General features: G+C 52.3%; 1 protein-coding gene across 1 annotated transcript in view; it reads left to right on the top strand.

Annotated features, from left to right (window-relative positions):
• LARGE1 (LARGE xylosyl- and glucuronyltransferase 1) overlaps positions 1-15,753 on the top strand; it is a 531,600-nt gene that overhangs the window by 230,181 nt on the left and 285,666 nt on the right. Inside the window, exon 3 of the mRNA XM_055141751.1 lies at positions 13,915-14,216. Within this exon, the coding sequence (XP_054997726.1) occupies positions 13,915-14,216 (302 nt within the window). The remainder of the gene's footprint in view (positions 1-13,914; positions 14,217-15,753) is intronic.

Raw genomic sequence — 15,753 nt, 5'->3', positions numbered from 1 at the left:
TACAGTCCATACTGGTTTCCAAAAGGGCTGAACCAGTCAGCATTCTGCAAGGGATGAGATCCTTGCAATTACTCAGCTTTTTATTTGGATATTTGGATGATTCTGTCCCTGCTGGAGCTCTTGTCCAACTGGTGTGTGTGTGTGTGTGTGTGTGTGTGTGTGTGTGTGTGAAATGCCACTTTCCAGGGCATGTGGCATGCCAAGGGAGAAACACTGGATAGACCACATTCATACACATCGGCCATGAATGTGGTGTGCTTGAAATTACACACACAAAAAAAGTGGTTGAGGTTCAGCCGCAGAGATCGCTGAAGGAAAGGAGCGTGGTGTGTGCCTGAGTTATGTGGATTTTGCTCTTCTAACAGAGCTGATCCTGAAGAATTGAGGCTGGAACCCAGTCTCAGAACTGAAGGGCGGAATTTGCTATTGGCGACTGGAACATGTCTTTGGGTGGGGATGGCGGAAAATGTCAACGGTGTCCCGCCCGCTCGGCTGCTGAAGTCTGGGAGGGTGAGAGCTGGATCAGAAATCTTGATTTGCAGTTCATAAGGGAAGGGTGCCCCCCGGGGAATTTATCGATCGCCCTGGGGTCCGCCAGTCCATAACTCACACCCCCTGGAAAATGTGCTTCTATGTTTTCTTCCTATATAAAAACCTCCTCTTATGACCGTGGTTTTGGGGGTACAGGGGTCTTCCATTATCAGACTAGTAACCCCCTCAGTAAACCTCTTCTCCCGTCAGCTCTCCCCTCTTGGCTACTACTGGTCTTCAAGTGGTCGGCACCCGAACAGGGGTTGGGTAACAGGAAGAAATATTTACCCCACCTTCTCGAATGTTCTGGAGTGGAGCGATAGCACAGCAGGTAGGGCGTTTGCCTTGCACGCGGCTGACCTGGGTTCAATTCCTCCATCGCTCTCGGAGAGCCCAAAAAAACTACAGAGAGTATCCCACCCGAATGGCAGAGCCTGGCAAGCTCCTTGTGGCGTATTCGATATGCCAAAAACAGTAACAGCAAGTCTCATAATGGAGACATGACTGGTGCCCGCTCGAGCAAATCGATGAGCAACAGGATGACAGTGATACAGTGATTCTCGAATGTTCTATATTGTTGCTTTCCAGTGGTTTCCGAAGCCATCTAGTCGTCAAAGAAAAGAGCATGATTTTGCTGCCAACCCATTCACTTACTGTATCATTGTCACCCCGTTGTTCATTGATTTGTTCGAGCGGGCACCAGTCACGTCTCTGTTGTGAGACTTGTTGTTACTGTTTTTGGCATATCGAATGCGCCACGGGTAACTTGCCAGGCTCTTCCGTGCGGGTGGAATATTCTCAGTAGCTTGCTGGGCTCTCCAAGACGGGCGGAGGATTCAAACCTGGGTCAGCTGCGTGCAAGGCAAGCACCCTACCCGCTGTGCTATCGCTCCAGCCCCATTCACTTACATTAAAAAAATAAAATAAAATAAAACTAGACACCAGGGCTGGGTGAAGACAGAGCTCAAAGATCTGGAGGACGCACATTGCAGGCTCCAAGCCCCTGAATTCAATTTCGGGCACTGGCTGGCCCCTGGAGCACCACTAGGTGTGTCCCGGTGGGGTAGGGATCGTGGCACAAATACTAAACCACCTGGCCCCGTTGGGCAAGTCTCACCGAGAGTGCCACCTGCACGTACCATGCAGGGCCCTTGGCCTTGTGGGATGAAGCGTTGATTGTTACTATCCTAGTTCTTCAGTCCAGACGCATTCTCTGTGGACATCCACGAGAAAGGCAGTTGACCAGGTTTAGGCATGGGAAGACTCTTTTTTTTATTTTTTGCTTTTTGGGTCACACCCAGCGATGCTCAGGGGTTACTCCTGGCTCTGCACTCAGGAATTACTCCTGGCGGTGCTTGGGGGACTCTATGGGATGCCGGGGATCGAACCCGAGTCGGCCTCGTGCAAGGCAAACGCCCTCCCCGCTGCTATGCTATCTCTCCGGCCCCAAGACTCTTTCATCTGAGCTGTGAGCAGGCGCTCAGAGCACACTTGCCCGACTTTCAAAACTTCAACTATTTGGCAAAAGGAAGCGTTTGGAAGCGTCGGAATCGTTGAATGGGAAGCTCTAAGGGGCCACAACTGACATCATTGCTCATCAGGAGATACTTGAGGCACTTAGAGGCAAACCCCAGCTATGGGTACAGCAAATTGGTGCTAAAACTGTCTTCATTTTCTTGGTTTAATGAAGCCCCGGAAAGGTTCTCGAAAGCCCTGCAAGGTTCTGGAGGAAAAAAAAATCATTTCAGGGAGGAAAACAGTGAGAGCACACCAAGCCTATTAGAACAGAATTCATCTCGGCTACTTTCCCTGAGCTTGGAGAAACCCTTTTGCTCATCATTGTTCCGCCTCTGCCAGGACAGCTCCCAGGCCCTCACCGGAACTCAGGTCTACTTCGGATGCCAAAGAGAAATTCCAGAAAAACACTTTTTGCCAGGGCTGGGGAGGGAGGTAGGTTAAAATGTTTCCCATGTACAGGATAAAAAGGATGGTATACCTGAGTATCCCATCATTGCCGTGTCCCTTTCCTTCGCCAAATTGGTTCCACATTCTGGAACTTGGGGAAATGGTTCTTCCGGGCCCCATGTCTTCATCCGACTTGTCAACTGCCTCGAGTTCAGGCCATGTCAGCGTGTGAAGCATCCACATACTCGACTGTTGCTGGGACCTCCGGCGATCAACTACATTTGTTTTTAACGGTTTTAATAACTGTTTTAAATATAAGACTTTGGACCGGAGTGATCGATCGTACAGCGGAAAGTGCATTTGCCTTGCACACGGCCGACCTGGGTTTGATCCCCGGCATCCCATAGGGTCCCCCCGAGCACTTCCGGAAGTAATTTCTGAGTGCAGAGCCAGGAGTAACCCCTGAGTATCGCTGGGTGTGACCCCAAAACAAAAATAAGTAAATAAATCTAAGACTTTTAGGATCAAGCTGATTTTTCTGGGCTCTTCTAAGACTCCTTCAGATCGAGTTCTATATTTTGCAACTTCAACTTGAGTTGCAAGAAGGCAGACGGTTATTATGACTGGATTAGTATGACTAAAAGGAGGACGGTTCTGGTTTGGTTTGGTTTGAATTGCAAAAGGCTTCTTTAATGAATACAGCAAACCACGGGAGGTGAGAAATTAGAGACAACCCGGGCAAGCAAGAGGTGATGGATTGGTCTAGAGGAAGCGGGTCCCAGCAGCCTGAGAGGGGGGAGAGCGCCCCCTTTCTGTGGTAGGGGGCATTGACAGAAACCAAACCACTGCAGGCTTTATTTATTTTTTGACAGTATTCCATATTTTATTTTATTCAGAAATACCACTTAAAAAAAACCCAGTTTCACTTTCCTTTGGAAGCTTTCTTACCAACTGCCTTTGTTGGTACTTTTCCTCTATTCCTTGACACGTGGAGTTTTTCTTTTCTTCCCTACAGATACCTACGCCTTCCTCAATTCCGTTTTGGTACCTTAATGGACCCATTTCTTAATCATTTCCTTAATGTTTCCTATATACCAGATAAACATTGTGTTTTGTCCATTGTGGCTTCTGTATCTTTCATAGTTAAGCAGTAAAAGCTAACAATGAATTAGCTTTTGAGACAACATTGGGACAACAAGAATAAAATTAATTTGTATATTTTAGTTTTTCAGAGCTGGAATGACATCAAGATCCATATAGTTCAAGGACTTTGTAATTTCCCATGCTCCTTTACGTGTGTAATACATGAGATGAGGACCAGAATTAGCAGTCACAAGATAATTTAGATGAAAGGAGTAAGACATTTATTATAAGCAAAAAAAAGGGGGGGGGGGCTGGAGCGATAGTACAGCGGGTAGGGTGTTTGCCTTGCACTCGGCCGACCCGGGTTCGAATCCCAGCATCCGATATGGTCCCCTGAGCACCGCCAGGGGTAATTCCTGAGTGCATGAGCCAGGAATGACCCCTGTGCATTGCCAGGTGTGACCCCAAAAAGCAAAAAAAAAAAAAAAGACATTTATTATATTCATGCGGTATGACCAATAATAAGAATAAATATATTTAAATGGATCTCTGTTAAAATAAAAAAAATGCAAAAAGAAAAAGGGCAAAGTCTTCTGTTAGAAGGCCAGATGGAAAGAAACCACTGCAGGCTTTAGGGGAGCAAGAACACCGGGCCCAAGAGCACGAGGCTGAGGACAGCAGGACGCCCGGTTGCTGCGGAAGGGAGCTGTTGCAAGGACACAGTAGAAACTTGGTCGGGAGACTGAGACACGTGCTACAGCACTGAACCCTGCTTTGCAGATAGACCCATTCCTTACACTTAGCCCCGGTAGAGCCTTCGCACGTTGGACTTCCGTTGCCTCAGCCGGGGAGTTAGAAGATCTATCCAAACCCGCTTTCCTCAACCCTGGATGACAAACTGGACAATCCCAAGAAGGTGACGCCCCTCCTCGGACATCTGACAGCGAGACCCTCGTGGCCAGGAACTCGGGCAAATTGATTGGGGAATGAGCCTAACGCACTCCGGTGTTTCTGATGAGTTTTCCCATTGGCGATCCTAGGGGCCAGGGCCGAGTCCCAGGATCCGGAAGGGTCAGAGGTGAAGAAGGCCAGCAAGAACCTTCACCCGCGGGCTTGTTTAGAGACGGACAGGCAGGAGTCACTCAGATTTGGGGCTAGAAAGGACAATGGACTTAGCACCATGGACATGCATTCAAGATGTTTCTCTCCCAGAGGCTGGAGAGACTTTTCGAAGGGCTGAACCCAGGGTTTGAATGCGGGGGGAGGAGAAGGGGGTCCAGGTTCCCTCCCTGGCACAGTGTGAAGACTCCTCACCCCATTCCCGTCCCTGACCAACATGGGGGGAGGGGGGTGTGGCCCAAAGACCAAAAGGTAAAAGATGCTCCTTTGTCCTTATTTATTTATTTATTTATTTATTTTTCTCATTTGCTGTGGGCATCACACTAAACAAGTTAAACCAGACATTTCTGTCCCTCCCCCCCCCCCTCTCTCTCTCTCTCTCTCTCTCTATCTATCTATCTCTCCATCTCTGTGTGTCTGTCTGTCTCTGTCTCTCTCTCTCTCTCTCCCCCCATACCCAGTATGTTACAGTATTGCAGACATTCAAAGGAGGTGTTCTACACAGCCCCCCAAGCTCCGGGCATGCATTCAACAGATAGTGACCCACGTGTATGTGGGATTTTGACACATGACCCGGAAGGAGATGGGACCGGTACTGCACAGGGTCCAACTATAGGAGGTGGTGGAAATTAGACGGAAGAATATTGTGTATCCGTGAGGGAGGCTGGTGGTGGAGGGGGGGGGCGGGGGAGCAAGGAGAGATAAGAGAAACAGGGTCCTTGGACAGGGGTCCATAAGCAAGGATGCCCCCCCCCACACTTGTCTTTGCAAAGCGGATGTGTTGGGAGCTGCGTGGCCAAGGGGTGTCCTTCCCTCTGCCCCCGACGACCTGGACCCGCGTGGATCGGGAAGGGGGGATGACCTCTGTTTCAGGACAAGATGCAAAGTCTTGGGGCTGTGATACTGGAAATAGACAGGGAGAAGCAACTGCTTCAGAATTGGCAGGTCCCGGTGACAGATTGCCTGGGGGGGGGGGCGTTTGCCATATAAAGGTTAGGGAGGCAGCAGCTCCCACACTGGCAGGGGAGCATGGCGGGCGGGACCCATCAGCTCCAGAGACTGGAGCCTGTCACCAAGTGAGCAGCTGGGATGAGCCTCCCGGGAAGCCCGTGTGGGTCAGAAGGGCATCCTGGCACGCCGGCTGCTGTGATTTTTTTTTTTGCCAGGGGTGCTTCTAACGTCCCTCCCCATGGCGCAAACTGTCCCTGAAGAATGACAGAGCTCTCTCCCACCCCCTCCCCACATTCCTCAAGTCCCCTCCTCATCAAGGACATTTCCATGAGCAAGGCCAATCCCACAGTTGGTTTTCAGTTCACTTTTTTTTTTTTGGTTTCGGATTCAGAGTGCTCAAGTGGACGCAGAGATTCCGATCCCATGAGGCACCCATGTTTGTTGAGGAATTTGGGGAGGAGGAGGAGGAAGGTGTTGTCATCTCGGGCTTCGAGTCATGCCTTGATCGACATTTTCAACTCAAAATTCGGCTGAGGCATGGTCCAACGCTGGGTGACGTTGAGTGGCAGGGAGAGGCATCCTGAGAATAGATCAACCTTGTGTATCTAAGAAAAAGAGAAGTCTGGAAGGAAAGGGGATGGAAAAAGCAAAGACCGGGAGGGGGGTTCGAAAAACAGGGGGTCCTGATGCCTGTTTTAGTCCCCTGCTCTGGAGCGATAGCACAGTGGGTAGGGCATTTGCCTTGCACACGGCCGACCTGGGTTCGATTCCTCCATCCCTCTGGGAGAGCCCGGCAAGCTACCGAGAATATCCCGCCCGCACGGCAGAGCCTGGCAAGCTCCCCGTGGCGTATTCGATATGCCAAAAACAGTCACAAGTCTCACCATGGAGACGTGACTGGTGCCCGCTCGAGCAAATCCATAAACAACGGGGCGACAGTGCTCCAGTGCTCCAGTGCTCTGTGTCCAGGGTGGAGAGATAGAGGAGCAGGGACAAGACAAGTGTATTCGTATTAACATTCAGTGATTAATATGCTGTGACTAGGTCATGCCCAGGTCCTCCCTTTGGCAGACGGGGACGTTGGGTCACAGATTTGATCCATGCCAAAGGCTATTCATTAGTTAAGTGACTCGTCATCCAAAGTTGCCTCTTCTAACAAATCCCGTGTTCTTGGGGCGGCTAGATTGATGTGTGATTTTTTTCCAGGACTCGCTTCCCACAGCGTGCACTATGATAAGCGGGTCACGTTTTCAATAACTGGTAGTTTAAGATCTGCGAGTGCGCCATCAAAGGACGCTGAAAAGTTTTATATGCCATTTATATACAAAACGCGCATCCAATTTAACACGCTCTCGGTGTATATGCAGAAATCGCAATCAAAGGTCACTTGTGCTACCTCCTACGGTCTTCCCTTCATGGCTTTGTTAAACCAGGCAGAGATCTCCCCAGAGAAATCACACAAAGACAAGTTGCGATGCAGCAAGAGTCTTTATTGGCTAGCTTGGCTAGCTGGAGTTAGATCCATCCCGTCCAGGTCACTGACACAGCGGCTTCCTCAGAGTGAGGATTTTTTTGTATTATAATTTAATTTTATAATGTAGCACTGTAGCACTGTCATCCCGATTTGCTCGAGCGGGCACCAGTAACGTCTCCATGGTGAGACTTGTTACTGTTTGTGATCGAATACGCCACGGGGAGCTTGCCAGGTTCTGCCGTGCGGGCGAGATACTCTCTCAGTAGCTTGCCAGGCTCTCTGAGAGGGATGGAGGAATCGAACCTAGGTCGGCCACGTGCAAGGCAACCCACTGTGCTATTGTTCCAGTCCACAGTGATTCATTAAAAAAAAATAATAAAATAAAATAAGCAGAGAAAGAGAGAAAGAAAGAAAGAAAGGAAGAAAGAAAGAAAGAAAGAAAGAAAGAAAGAAAGAAAGAAAGAAAGAAAGAAAGAAAGAAAGAAAGAAAGAAAGAAAGAAGAAAGAAAGACAGGAGGCTTGGACCCAAGCAGGAGGCGGTGTGGTGAAGTACAGCTAGAGAGTATTTCTGCCCCGGGTCCTCCTGCAAACTGATGGCCTAGGAGTCGGTTCTGCCCATAGACCTTTATGATAAGCATCTCGCCAGAGCCATGTCAGCCTGTAAACTGTGTGTGTTCCGGGAGAGGGGATGTCGGAAGAGGTCAGGTCCCCCACGCCTGCCTATGTCTTCCAATGCCCCCCAGACCCGCTTGGACCCGCTGACTGCAAGAAGCTTCAGAGATCTTCCTAGGAAAGTCAGCCAGCTTGTCCCTTGCTCCCCTCAGCTCTTCGGAGTCCAGCCGAGTTCCAAGGCCTTCTCTCCCCTGCTGTTGCACCCACCCCCCTGGGCAGGAACTAATGGATCTTGAGTTTTCTAGGGCTGGAGCGATAGCACGGCGGGTAGGGTGTTTGCCTTGCATGCAGCCAACCTGGGTTTGATTCCTCCGTCTCTCTCAGAGAGCCCGGCAAGCTACCGAGAGGATCCTGCCCGCACAGCAGAGCCTGGCAAGCTCCCCGTGGCATATTCGAAATGCCAAAAACAGTCATAGCAAGTCTCACAATGGAGACGTTACTGGTGCCCGCTCAAGCAAATAGATGAACAACGGGACGACAGTGCTACGGTGCAGTGCTACGGTGGAAGATAAAGAACAAAGCACTGGATGGATGAATGAATGAATGAATGAATGAATGAATGAATGAATGAATGAATGAATGAATGAATGAATGAGTTTTCTTGGGGCGAGGCTCTGAACAAGTGACTTTGTGGGCTGGTATTCCTGGAAGTCTCCTGCCACCCAGCAGGGAACTAGAATTTCAGAGCATATTCCAGTTCTCCTGGGTTTTCATTTTCCACAGCTCTGAAGACCCTAGAAGGATGATGGGGTGGGGGTAGGGGGTGGCAGTGGGGGGAGGAGGGGGTGGGAATAGACTTCCAAAGCTGCCGGAGTTCCCAGCAAAAATGCTTTCGTGAGCAGAAAGACAGGCAGAGAGATTCTACTGGGCTGAGGTGTTTGCCTTGGCACCAACTCTGGTTCCATCCCCGGCATTCCCCAGGGTCCCCTGAGCCCCTCTAGGAGTGATCCCTGTGCACAGAGCCGGGAGGAAGCCCTGAGCATTGCTGGGTTGGCTCCGAAGGAAGAAGAAGGAGAGGGAAGGAGGAGGAGAGGGACCGTCCGACCCGTCAAGTTCAAACTCAGTGATGGAAGGAAGTGATTCTCTCTGGTGTCCCGTGATGCCCCCTGACTCCCCCCGCCGTGGAAGCGTGCCCTAAACCTGTCGATTCTTGGTTTTCTCATCCAAAATGGGGACAGAGGGACTGGAGCGATAGCACAGAGGGTAGGGCAGTTGCACGCGACCTGGGTTCGATTCCCAGCATCCCATAGGGTCCCCTGAGCACCTCCAGGAGTAATTCCTGAGTGCAGAGCCAGGAGTAACCCCTGAGCATCGCCACGTGTGACCCCTTCCAAAAAAAATGGGGACAGGATGGCCACACATACATGCTACATGTGGCATCGCCCACTACGCAGCATGGCGCAGACATACCAGATGCTACTCTGGAGTGCCACTCTGCCCGCTGCGGGCGCCCCGGGCTGCCCCAGTGAGAAGCGTCCTCGTCCTTTGATGACTGTCATTGCTGCTGCTGCTTCATTGTCGCTGCAACTCAGTTTGGTTTGACAAAACAGGAGACGGGTTTTCAGAACCTGGGTGGGTGCCGGTAATTGGCCGGCGTGGCCCGAGTACGGGTACCCACCCCCCGCTAGTCACGGGAACTCTGCCAGCTCCCCCAAACAATCAGCCCGAGTCTTTGATATCTCATTCCGGGCAGTGGATTCCGGCGAGTCCCATTCTCTGCTGAATGGCACAGGGCCAGGTGCTCGCAAGTTTAACCCCAACGCAATAAAGGCAGGCAGGGAACGGAGTCGTGTTTGTAAGAGCACACGGGCGCATCAAAAAAAAAAAAAAAAAAAAGAACGGCCCCAGGTGGGGGCAGCTGCAGGCCGGCCAGGCAGCGGCGGGGAAACCCATGGGGTGTCATTCATCCCGCTCTTTGATGCTCAAGTTTTGTGAGTCACCGAGAGTCTCGGGGACGGGTTGGAAGCGCGGTGGCACCTGGGCGGGAAGGAGCGACACTGGAACAGGAGCAGCACGTTTGATGCACCCGGCTGAGCGAGGGTCATTGTGGAAGGATGTGACGTTTGCTGGGCCTTCTGGGGACCCTGGGGTCTCTGAAACGTGGGAACAGAGAGAGGCTCTGCTCTGTGCTGGGGACTGGGGGCCCCCAGTCACAATCCGCGGGGATTGAGCACAAAGACAGAAGATATCTGGAGAGAAATGGGTTTTGTGTGACTTTCAAAAGTAAATGTCTTGCAGCTGGAGCGATTGCACAGCGGGGAGGGCGTTTGCCTTGCACGTGGCCGAGCCGGGTTCAATTCCCAGCATCCCATAGGGTCCCCTGAGCACCGCCAGGAGTAATTCCTGAGTGCAGAGCCAGGAGTGACCCCTGAGCATCGCTGGGTGTGACCCAAAAGCAAAAAAAAAAAAAAGTAAATGTCTTGCAGCTGGAGTGATAGGACTGTGGGAAGGGCGTTTGCTTTGCATGTGGCTGACCCGGGTTTGATTCCCCAGCATCCCATAGCGTCCCCCGAGCAACGCCAGGAGTCATTCCTGAAGGCAGAGCTAGGTGTAACCTCTGTGCATTGTTGGGTGAGACCCAAAAAGCAAAAAAAAATAAAATAAATAAAAGGACATGTCAAGTGCCAGGGCAATCATACTAGGGCACGTCCCTGGCATGTGGCCAGTCCTGGTTTGATCCCCCAAGCCACACCTGGTTCCCCCACGCACAGCCTCGATGGATCCCTGAGCACAGAGCCAGGAGTCACCTGAGCACTGCTGAATGTGGCTGAGTCCCCCACCCATTTTTATTGATTTGCTTACTTATTTTTTTTTTTATGTAGGAGTACTGCTGTTTATTCAGCCACTGATTAAGCTGACTGTAGCGGGTGTGAACTCCACATTAGTTTTTTTATTTTTTAATTTTTATTGAATATCCGTGAGATAGACCATTACAAAGCTGTTCACGATTGGGTTTCCACCAGACAATATTCCAACACCCATCCCTCCACCAGGGTACCACTAACCACTAACGTCCCCTGTTTCCCTCCCACCATCCCAAACGCCCACCCTCTGGCCCCAACCCCCTTCTACGGGAGGCACTTTCCTTCTTACTCTCCCTCTCCTTTTCCTTTTGTGCATTATAGTTTGCAACCCAGATGCTAAGAGGCCATTGTGCTTGTCCTGACCCACCCCTTTTGAATGTGCCTTATTTCTGATCACTGTGATTGACAGTGCTGCTCAAGGTAGCATTTCATGTATTGTAAGCTCACACCCTCCACCAGAGTCAAGTGTCTAGTTCCATCCACGCATGCGCACGCGCGCGCGCGCGCGCACACACACACACACACACACACACACACACACACACACACACACACACACACACACACACACACACACACACCCTGCTGCCTCCCAGCCCTGGCAAGCTCAGTTCTCTGTACAGAACATGCCTCTGTCTAGAACCCACAGTAATCCCCTGCCGTTTCCCCAGTTTTATCTTAACAGTTCCTAACCCACACAGTCTGAAAAGACCGTGCTCAGTAAATGGTTTTGAAAAATGGAACTGTGTGTCTGTACTTCCACCATGGTCTGTGCTGATCACTGTTCTGTTCCCGCTGTCACTAATCTCTTGCAGTGCCGAAGGTTTAAATTATATACATATATATATTTTTTTAATAGATCACCATGAGATACAGTTACAGATTTACAAACTTTCGTGCTTACATTTCAGTCATACAATGATCGAGCACCCATCCCTCCACCAGAGCCCGTTCTCCATCCCCAATGTTCCCAGGATCCCTCCGGCCACCCCCACCCCTTCCCACCCAACCCCATCCCCCCTCCCACCGCCTCTGTGGCAGGCACATTCCCTTTTATACCTGCATTGCAAACCACAACACCCTACAGGAGCACTGTAGCACTGTCGTCCTGTTGTTCATCGATTTGCTCGAGCGGGCACCAGTAACGTCTCCATGGTGAGACTTGTTGTTACTATTTTTTGCATATCGAATACGCTACCATGGGTAGCTTGCCAGGCTCTGCCGTGTGGGCAGGATCCTCTCGGTAGCTTGCCAGGCTCTCTGAGAGGGACGGAGGAATCGAACCTGGGTCGGCCGCATGCAAGGCAGACGCCCTATCCATTGTGCTATCACTCCAGTCTCTCTCCCTAAAGGAAAGAGAGTAAAAGTGAAGGTTTATATTAAACTGGATCACGGGAACACACATATCGGGAGGAGAGAGGGTGCCCGGGATCGGCTCCCGCCTGTGGCCTCAGCATCCACAGGGCACGTGCCCACGCGTCGGGGAGGGAGCGACAGCCCAGGGCACTGCGTTTAAGGAACCAGCAGGCCACAGGGGACCTACGGGCAGGCCGCCCCTGCTGTGCTCTGACTGGGAGGCCATCTTGTCCCCCTCTGTGTGGACCCCCTGGGGCGGACCCTGCTGTGTTCTGACCGGGAGGCCGTGTGAGAGCCACCTCTTCCCCCTCTGTGTCCACTTGCTAATCAGACGTAGCTGGCAGTGAGTGTAAGGAGCACTGTTGTGGGGCCGGAGCGATAGCACAGCGGGAGGGCGTTCGCCTTGCACACGGCCGACCCAGGTTCAAATCCCAGCATCCCATATGGTCCCCCAAGCACCACCAGAAGTAATTCCTGAATGCAGAGCCAGGAGTAACCCCTGAGCATCGCTGGGTGTGACCCCAAAAGCAAAAAAAACAAAAAAAAAGGAGCACTGTTGTTTCTTTTTTTCCTCCTGGGGAGACTAAAGAGATTGATTGGCCTCCTGCTTTCTCCCTCCCCGTCGCCCTTCATCACACTTCTCTCGGTGTGACAGACGCCGCTCCCCTGCCAGCATGTCATCAGATACTCAGCTACGTTTCCCCACCCGGATCAGCCAGACCTGATCTGTGACTTCACGGTGCGATCAATCTTCTCAGAAATCATTCGGCTGAACCACTTGTCAGAGACAGCCCTGGCAGTATTTCAGCCTCTCTCAAAACAGGATACCAAAAATTTTGTTTTAAAAAAATGGAGTCGCGTGTTTCATGATGGCCTATTTCACCCAAAAGTTGAGGAAAGGGTTTCCCTGGGAGGTGATCCTTCTGAAACGGGGTTTTGAGGGATGAATAGGAGTTTGCGGAGGAAGGGCTAAATCAACCTGATCACGAGTGATATTTCTTTTCCACTGTCTCTTCTCTTTTCGTCTTCCTCCACTTCTTCCTCCTTCTCCTATGCCCTATCTTTTGTCTGTTCTTCCTCCTCTTCCTCTTCACTCGTCTTTTTTTTTTTTTTTTTTGGTTCACACCTGGCGATGCACAGGGGTTACTCCTGGCTCTTGCACTCAGGAACTACTCCTGGCAGTGCTCGGGAGAACCCTATGGGATGCTGGAAATTGAACCCAGTCGGCCGCATGGAAGCCAAACGCCCTCCCCACTGAACTATTGCTCCATCCCCTCTTCACTCTTTTCATACCCACAAAGCTTTATGAGTGAGAATGTCTGTCCATCAGACGGCCGAGAAGCCGAGAGGGCGAGTCATGCAGTTAGTTAGGAAAACTGACACCGGGGGGCCGGGGTGGTATCACAGCGGGGAGGGCGTTTGTCTTGCAGGCGGCCAACCCGGGTTCGATCCCCAGTATCCCATAGGATCCTCTGAGCACCGCCAGGAGTAATTCCTGAGTTCAGAGCCAGGAGTGAACCCTGAGCATCGCTGGGTGTGACCCAAAAAGCAAACAAAACAAAACAAACAAACAACTTGACATCGGATAGTCTTCTCCGGACAGTGGTTGGCTCTCATCTGCCCAGTGAGTCATTGCTCCCCGAGCAGGGCACGCGTTGATAAACTCAGCTCCCGTGCATCATGGGTACGGGGGCACCTGCGTTGATACACTCAGCACCCCCTGCATCATGGGTACGGGGGCACTTGCGTTGATAAACTCAGCTCCCGTGCATCATGGGTATGGGGGCACCTGCGTTGATACGCTCAGCTTCCATGCGTCATGGGTACGGGGGCACCTGCGTTGATACACTCAGCTTCCCGTGCATCATGGGTACGGGGGCACGGGCGTTGATAAACTCAGCTCCCGTGCGTCATGGGTACGGGGGCACGTGTGCCCGGGTGGGTGCGGGCAGGCAGCGTCCCCGTCATCCCGGCTAACTGTCCTCTGCTCTCTCCTCCCCCTCCCCCCCGCCCCTGCAGATGGGAAGCCAGTGTCCCTGGCGCCCCTGGAGCCGCAGGCGCACAGCCCCCGGTACACGGCGTCCAGCCAGCGCGAGCGGGAGAGCCTGGAGGTGCGCGTGCGCGAGGTGGAGGAGGAGAACCGCGCGCTGCGCAGGCAGCTGCACCTGGCCCAGGGCCGCCACCCCGCGCCCCGCCGGGGCAACCACTCCAGGACCTACTCGGTGGAGGAGGGCACCGGCGACAGCGAGAACCTGCGCGCCGGCATCGTGGCGGGCAACAGCTCCGAGTGTGGGCAGCAGCCGGTGGTGGAGAAGTGCGAGGTAGAGACCAACCCCGGGGTGGGGGGACGTGGGTGCGTGGTGGGGAGTGTCCAAAGCCCCAGTCACCACCCCTTACCCCGACCCCAGCACCCCTTCTCTGTCTCGTGTGTGCTGGCATCACTGCCCAGGGCCCAGCGCATGCCAGCCCGCCTGACGCACTCGCTAAAGAGCTTGACACATCCACTGGCCTCCAGGAGCCTTGGTTGTGCCATCCGAGAAATGGGGCTAAGGGGTCAGAGTGATAGTACAGTTGGGGAAGGCATTTGCTTTGTGCAACGGCCAACGCGGGTTTGATTCCCAGCATCCCATAGGGTCCCCCGAGCACTGCCAGGAGTGATTCCTGAATGCAGAGTCAGGAGTAATCCCTGAGCATCACTGGGTGTGACCCAAAAAGGAAAAAAAAAATAAAGGAGCTAAAAGAACCGAGTCTCACGAAGGAACTTAGGAACTTCCCCCTCTTTCTTGCTGGACTTGAAGACAAGCTCAGAGTTTCTGCACCTGCCCTTCCTGGATGACTCGAACCAGGGATGCTAAAACGCTTCCCCCTCGTGCCCTCTTCTGGCCGGAGAAACTTTCATACGACCCCGGGTGTGTCGGGATATAAAGTCGATCTAAAAATCCAGCATTTGCTGAGAGCAAACCATAAAGCAATAGATTTCTTTTTAATTTAAGTAAATTAAATTAAATTAAATTAAATTTCCCTGCCCCCTTATGGGAACTCAGACCAGAGAGTGAGGCTGAGACCGCAGGAGAGTGGGCGGCTCGCGGAGGGGGTCTCTGGGCAGCAGTCCCCACACGCCTCCCTCTCACTTTCGGAACCTGGTCCTGAAAATTCAGACCCCGGGACTTTGTTGTTGATCCCCACGGTCCTTGGGGCCTTTGGGACTTGAGAACCTCCCCCCCACCCCCGCCACCCACCCCGCCGTTAGAATATTCTTGCTGAGTAACTGCGCATTGGAAAGATTTACAGTCCGATTCTCCTTGACTCCCTCGCCCGCCTCGGTGATGCATGTATGCTTGAGTGTGCACTGAACACACACACACACACACACACACACACACCCATGCACATGCACACACACATGCACACATCCTGCTCCCAGTTCCCTGGAGAGGCATCGCAGGTAGGAACAGGCCGCACGCTCAGAGCCCACCACCTCTGGTGGGGTTTTACTGCACTTGCACCGGTGATTCCTGCTTCGCAGAGGATTAAACGGGATGCTCCGAGGAACCCCCCCCCCCCAAGCCTGCCACCTCGTGCGTTTTCAGTCATGGCTAATTTTGTCCTGGCGGTGGGGTCAGACGGCCAGACGGCCACGGGTGGCACAGAAAGCCAGCCCAGGTGGCTCTGCAACATGCAAAGCAGGTGCCCTTTCATGCAGTCGACTCCCAGGGCCCTGTTATGGGCCATTTTTTTAAAAATTTATTTTATTTCGGGACTGGAGCAATAGCACAGTGGGTAGGGCGTTTTCCTTGCACGCGGCCAAACTGGGTTCAACTCCCAGCATCCCATAGGGTCCCCCGAGCACCGCCAGGA

The sequence above is a fragment of the Sorex araneus genome, chromosome 6, assembly GCF_027595985.1.
Source record: "Sorex araneus isolate mSorAra2 chromosome 6, mSorAra2.pri, whole genome shotgun sequence".
NCBI classification, from domain to species: Eukaryota; Metazoa; Chordata; class Mammalia; order Eulipotyphla; family Soricidae; genus Sorex; species Sorex araneus.
The sequence above is the reverse complement of the archived record's forward strand: the minus strand, read 5'-3'. Positions and strand labels throughout refer to the sequence as shown.